This window comes from Atta cephalotes (genome assembly GCF_000143395.1).
Source record: "Atta cephalotes unplaced genomic scaffold scaffold00025, whole genome shotgun sequence".
Lineage (NCBI taxonomy): Eukaryota > Metazoa > Arthropoda > Insecta > Hymenoptera > Formicidae > Atta > Atta cephalotes.
The window spans coordinates 1,497,064-1,504,636 of NW_012130089.1; the positions used below are offsets into that span (position 1 = coordinate 1,497,064).

Below are 7,573 nucleotides of genomic sequence, written 5' to 3' on the forward strand. Positions count from 1 at the left end.
AGAGAGAGAGAGAGGAAGAGAGAACGGCCATATCCTTGCGTTTCACTGAACTTTTCACTTAGCCACGCTCGCCAATAAAAAGTTGGCTAATCTAATAACCGGCGACACACCAGCGACTCCGACCACGATCGAAGTTTCCCAAACGATTTCGCGGTGAGGTTGTCGCGAGTGACGACTCTCAAAAATGCACCGCATGTGACCTAGGTAAGATTCGACGGAAAAAGGAGAGATCTTACTTCACCGTGAATTTTCGGGATGGAACGGGGAAGAATTTTATTCGCAATGATGTCAAAAAGAAAGAGAGGAGAGAAAGAGATGGAGTGTGCGGGGATGGAAAACTTGCTGATTTATTCTCGGAAGGCTTCCTCGGAATCGCGTATATTATCTCTTTCAGCAAGTATATCAAACGTCAGTCGCACAAACTTGTCACTCATTATTCATAATTTAAAAACTAATTGCTTTCTTTTTTATTTTTCAAGAAAAGTTGATTTTAAGTTAATTAATCGATAATGAAATATATAAAAATCACTTACTGGAACATCTCGTATATGGACAAGTGTAGATGTGTCAGAATACGGTTAGTGAAGGCAGATAAACGTTTCTTAGCATATTATATTACTGTATTTTCTGCTAGCTTACCACCCGTGACGCGACACGTGAGATAGGGTGTATCGCCTTCCTCATAAGGGCCAGCTGTGCCGTTCAAGATGCGGCCCCATCGATCCAAAATGGTTGGCTGCTCTGGTGGAACTGCAATAGAAGGGAAAATTTGTATAAATGCTAATTCCAAAAAGAAAAAATAAAATTAGCAGCGTTGTGCAAAAATAAGATATTAACAAAATTATAATAAGTCGTTTATAATATATGTATATATAGATGTAATTAAAAATAATATTTTTTTTGTACTTAATTATATATACATATATATATATATAATATATTATAGTTATTATAGTTAATTATTATTAAGATATGTGATATTCCTTTTTTAATATATATAGTTACACAAAAAATTAAATTTTATTATTGTTATCCTTTCCTTTGTCTTTTCTTTATTATATTAGAAAATATCATCTTAGCATAATATAAAGTAATTGCAAATTAATATAACATATAAATAATAGATATGATAATAAAACAAAAATAATTTTAATTTTATATACAATAATGATATCATAAAGGAATATAACTGAAAATGTCGAATCACTGAGCTAACTTTTTGAGAAATTCGTTTGTTATTTGGTAACACAACATACTATTGGGTTGTTCGGAAAGTTCGAACTAACCTATTCAATATCGGCACGAACTTTCCGGACAACCCAATATTTATAACACTGTTCAAATGTATAATGTAACGTGTATTGCCTTTATGAGTCGTATATAATCTTATTAAGATTTCACGAGAGCAGCAAGTTTGGACACCGCGTGGATATCAAAGACATTTATGTCACTTGAGTTATATATTTAGTCGTAACTGACCTTCTGCTTTTCTTCTTTGTATTTGGAACAAATTCAGCGTATCTGCAACGGAATACGTGCTCGGTATCAGCTATATCGGTGTGTAGCTATGATCGTTCACGGATTAAATGCAGCGATATTTTTTCGCGAAATATTCGCTCTCGTGAAATCGAAGCGAAGTCGGATAAACCGGCTAGGATATTTCTCTTGCTTTTTTCATTATTTTGGAAGTTACGCGCATACGTCGAATGTATCCGGTATTTTATCAATGATGTTGGTGGCACTCGCTCTCTCTTCTCGTTCTTCTCTATTCTCCTAAATCGCTACAAATCGCGTTTCCCTCAGTTTCCCTTTTACCTCGTTCAATTCGCCGCTCTGCTAACGTTTTTTTTCGTAAATTATACGGCCTCAGGTAAAACGCTTCGACTTCTGTTTGTCCATCCTGAGTAATTTTCGGCAACCGTTATGATGTATATATATATCGATATTTTATCGATTCTTTTAATTTAAAAAGCAGTGCTTCAATGTTTTCGAAATACACTGTTTGCGACTAGGAATATTGCTGCTCGATATATCGGCTGAAAGATCTCCAGGTTTACTCGACATTACGAGCCTTGCGTTTAACGGTATGTATACCTATACGAGAGTGTACACCAGCTACTCTGACGTGGCCTTTTCTCCCTCGAAACATCTCCCGGTTCGCCGCACGATATTCGCTAGAAAGAGAAATATGCGTACGTCTATCGAATCGTGAAATATTCAACGCGAATTTCACGGTAGGTAGTATTTCATATCGTTCTTTTTTTTTTTAAAAGTAATCCTAGGACCGACTCGAGCCCGAAAAATTGTTTAAACGAGGAATTCTTGCGCAACTTATGTGATCTCAACACTGACAAGCCGTAAGTGCATTAATCTACCGTCAAATTTGTAATTAATATCAATTTCTATCAATGTCAATTAACTTTAATCTCGGTTTTATTTGCTCTTTATCCTTTTCTAATTTTTAGAACAAGAAAAACATGAAAAGTAAAATTAAAGTTAATTTAACATTGGTACAAACAGTATAAATACTTCGATTGGATATAATTGTCTTGTCTATTCATTCATAGGAAATTTCTGTCATTTCACGTTGCTCGCAGCTTGTTGAGAGCTTAGCGAGGACTATTACGGTATTATGTCGAAACGCACGAAATGCCAGCTGTATGCGCATTTCGACAAAAATCTCCGAAACAGCTCGAGAGATCTTCGTATCGCATTAAGGAAAATCCAGCGTTAAAGGAAAAGGTCGTGCTGGACCGTGCTGGAGGCAGAATTAAGCGAATTCTAAGAGTTTTTCTAAGTAACAGGTACGAGCGAGATCAGGTAGATCGCGGAAAAATAATGATAAAAATCGAGATGGACAGCGTTATAGGATGTATGTATAATAACGCATGGTTGCTCGACGGAGGCACTTAATCAAACGTTCCCGCGTTCCGACAAATTCAATTTTGGGGCATCCACCGTAACATCCTCCCGCCAACACCTCTCGCGGCTGGCCCAAGAGCGAGTCTTTCTCCCTTTTTTTTGCCCCTATCTTCCGGCTGTATCCCCTTTGCCTCTCCCATCTTTCCTGCTACCTCCTTCCTCTCTCGTGATGGCGCAACATCGCGATGAAATTTTTTCCCTCTAACCGCCGTTCCACCTGCCGGAACATACCTGTAAAGTATTCACGAGGATTTATGGCCGCTTTTCAATCTATAATCGGGGTGTACCCGTGGAAAATAAAGCGTCATCCATCGTGACCACGCACGTCAGCGCGTGCCAATCAATCGACGCCCGCGCTGTCTCTTTCTTCCTTTTTTTTTTATCTTCTCTATTTTGGTGCACACTCTCGTCTCGTCCTTTTATTTTCGACGCCGTGGCATTTCACTCTGGTTTCCTGGTTGCTCTGCTCCTCTTTTTGATCTCCCTATCTTCTCTCATTTTTTTAAATATTTTTTTTTCCTTTTCAGACAGCCTTAGGAGAGGTTTGAAATAGAAAGGGTACGCTGAAGAGATATCACTGTAGGATTTTCGCATGGAAAACGCCTCGCAGAAAGCTCCTTGTGTTAAGCTCGTTTGACGGTGCGCGCGCACGGACTAAGCTTCGGGCGTAGATTAATTAAATCCGCATCAAAGTCGATGCGCGAGAGCGTGCGAATTGCTTTCCTCGATGTTATTATTCGTTTCCAATTCATTTTCTTCAAGTGAGTCATTTCCTTTAGAATCGCACTCGTTATTTATGAAATCGTAATTTTAGATATCCCATTGATGTATATTTGTACAAATTTCATAATTATACATTTTATAATACAAAAGGTAGAAATAAATTACATAAATTACGGTAAATTATTCTATATGCAATATATCAGAATTCATACCGAATTGCTTAAAACGCAACTTGAATCTACATTTCGTAATTATATCACTTTATATGAATAATCTCAAATTTCCCAATGCTTCATCAAATAATCTTTGTAAAATTAAAAAATGTAATTAAAATTAAAATACACTTAATATCATTACTTAATAGAATTCTGATTGATATTAATATAATAAAAAATTATTAACATTAATTAGGATATTATTACATTAATATTTTATTTTAGATTTAATCGAAATGCGGTTAAAGGAAGGATCAATGTCGTCCTTTTGAAATTATGCGTAATACTGCTACTGACGCGTAATAACAATTAAACGTCGTATTTAGATGACAATGCGGTGAGTATGGTAATGTTCGCGTAACGTTTAATGACATCGTCGATAATTTAGTCCAATTTACTTCGAAGAGCTACGTATCCGGCAAATTAAACGGGGATCACAGCGTGTATCATCCGATCTGCGACTATCCGCGACGACGGGCGATGACACCCCGGAGAGCTTAATTTTTACGAGACTCTCGGGGCGATATTTCGCTGGATTTTTGCACGACCATGGATGGCACACCTGGTATATTTTCTCTTTGCTCTTTAATCCAGGATTCATCCCGATCACTCAGCAATCCCTCTATAACTTGGCAGAGAAGATTATTTATTGAACCTGGGGATCATGCTGACGTTAAAACAGAGGTCATATCGGCGACAAAATAAAGAGATCATTGAAGATCAATCAGGAACGTTCATCTTGTTTTTCGACAGGAAAAAGATGACTAAAATAAATATGGCTTAAAGTCTTAGATCAATGAGTTTTTAAGTTATAAATCTTCGTTAAAATTTTTTTCTAAATGAAGACTTTTTGAAGATTTTATTAAAATAAAATTACAAAACTTCTCTTATTTAGCTTTAGTAAAAATTTAAGAAAATTAATGATATATATTTTCTTGTGATATGTACAGATCATACTTTCTTTTCAGACTTCTTTACAATAAAAAAAAATTATTCTGAATTAATTTAAATCATCGAATATGTCTTCCACAGATAGAGTATAGATATAAAATAAAACGTTAATATCCACAAGTTTCAATATATTTTTATCTCTATGGATTGACGTGAATTCGGAAAGGTAGAAATATTCGGAATTATTCGTCAGTCTACAAAATCTGCTATCAGGCAGACGCAAGGACGATATTTCGGAATTTACTAGTTATAGATTTCATTATCGGTTTAATCAGTCGAGTGAAACGAAGTCAACGAAAAATCTGAAATTAAGCAATTAATAGTCACGACATATTGCGAGAGAATGAAGTCATCCTTTATCGGAATATCGTGTCACGCTGAATTGATGCAGCGAAAGGCGAAGGTACTAAAAGCTTCTATGATGGAGTTCTGAAAGGAAGCTAAATTTCATCTCGTTTATCGAGCAAAGCACGTGTCTCATTTAATCACATAACCAGATATTACATTCATTAATCATTTATAAGTGTCTCCGAGACGTGGAACTTATCTACGGAAAACAATATGCATCTTTTGCGTGTGTGTGTCACATATACATCTTCAAATGTAACATACATTTTAATTTAACTTCTCAGATCAGGATGATGAAATATTAATCATATATTAAACGTAATTATCCAGATAGATGACAGACGATAGATGACAGATTACATATTAAACGTGTCGCACTTGTGAGATTCGTTTAAACTTCAAATTAAGTGGTTGATAAATAGTGATTAATAAATAAAATGCTTGGATATCTTTAAGATTTTCTTTTAATATATCAAATATGATAAAAAAAGAACGGTTAAATTTGGATATTTCAAATAATATATTATATAGTCTTATATTAAGTTAATTTATTTCAGACATGATTGAGAGCCGAAAAACTTTCGGTTTCAACACAATCATTTTGAAACGCTAATAAAAACCTCTCTAAATTAGAATAGACAGAAAGAAAGTAAGAACCTTTTAGGAGAGTTTATTAGCTCTTATCAAAAATAAATTAATATAAGAACGAATACATAATATATTATTTGAAATTTGATCATTCTTGGCTTTCTTTATCGTATTTGATGTATTCATACGTACGGTCGTGCTTAAAATTCTTAAATGTTTCTTTTAATAGTTATCTCTGAGAAAGGTAGAGATACATTTTTGTATCTCGCGCGATACATAAATTACCCTTTTCAGGGTAACGTAAGATCGATACTATGCGCGATACTAATCGGGAGTTACACGCGCGCGCGGCTCTATCTCAGAGAAGCATCGCTCGCAGGCGAAACGTAATCGTAGAGTACGCCGGTAGTTACAGATACAACGCCGCTTTAGAGATCGAAGTAGCCGTCCATTTCTGCAAATAGGAAGTCTAGTTTCGCGTGCAATGTCGTACACGTGTAACAGTCCGCCTCTGCAAATATGGAGTTTAATTTGCCCGGGACGTTACGTACATGCATCTGCCTCTTATGCAAATGTCTTGTATATACTCAGTCGTTACAGAAGTAATGTAAAACGCATATGGTCGACAAATAAATTTATTTCACTGCATTTTCGTAGCAAAATACCACGCCGCGTGCCGGTATTTTTCTAACTCTGATTTCCTTTTTTTCCTATCTCCTTTAAATATTTATCGTTGAATTCTCATGTGAGATAAATTGGAACAAAACCGACCTAATTACACGTTTCATGCGGTCAGAGTTTCAATCTGCTTGCGCGCACCTTGTTACTATTATTCACGACAATTGAGAAGTTCTACGTTGAATGCGGCTCGTTATCGTCACGCTGAAGAGAGTACACAATTTTGAATTCCGCGTTGTAAGAGAATAACCCTCCCTGGCGGGACCTAACTAAGACCCGTGTACGAGTGGTTGAGTACGACTGGATGGAGATTGCAATGGTAATTACTAGTGGTAATCAATGGGCCGTGCTCAGACCGCGCCGATAATTTCAGGACCGGTTGGAAAACGGGTGGCATACGAGATGATATGGAAGCGTGTGTGTTTGCGCGCGAGGGTGGAAGAACCAAAGTGGCGGAGGCGTGCTCACCGCGATTTTAATTGAGTTAATTTTAAGCTCGCGCCAGGTAGGGGCGGTTTCGCGTGCGCGCGAACGAAGCGTCGAAAAGAAAGATTTCGGCGGACATTACGGTCGCGTGCAGCTAAAAACATTTTTCCAGCTAAAAACTTTTTTTTCTTTCTATCAACTGGCAGGCGTCTCATAAAAAATTTCAAAGTCGGCTTACGGTAGATTTTTTGTTCGCCACACGGAAGTTACATTTTGCCTCGGGCATCAATCGGATTAGAGAATGCTTTCCGTACTGAGCTTTTTTCCCCTGTTGGACGGGAAAACGTGTCCATGCATCTTCGTTTTTGTAAAAAAGCAGAAAAGTATGAAGGGTTAATGATTCTGTCGTTCCGATATCAAAGAAGACTCGGTAATTCACCTACAATCAGCAGCATTCTCCTAAAATCGTAAAAATGGTAGTAACGAGCTGGCTGCTAGTACGCGTGTTCCGAACGGTCACGTGCAATCAAGTCGCGATTTTTATTACATTTTTTCTGCGCGAATGAATTCATAGCGCGTGGAAACCAACAAGCACACAGACGCGAATGCATAGATCGCAAAGAGAATATTCGTGATTTTTATCAAAGAAGAGTTTGCAATGTAAATGGAATGAGTCCGCACGGATGGTCGATTATGAAGTGTTTTGTATGTGTGTGTGTGTG

General features: G+C 36.9%; 1 protein-coding gene across 1 annotated transcript in view; it reads right to left on the reverse strand.

Moving 5' to 3' along the window:
* Positions 1-7,573, reverse strand: part of LOC105620368 (nephrin) — a 113,219-nt gene that overhangs the window by 56,588 nt on the left and 49,058 nt on the right. Inside the window, exon 4 of the mRNA XM_012201868.1 lies at positions 640-750. Within this exon, the coding sequence (XP_012057258.1) occupies positions 640-750 (111 nt within the window). The remainder of the gene's footprint in view (positions 1-639; positions 751-7,573) is intronic.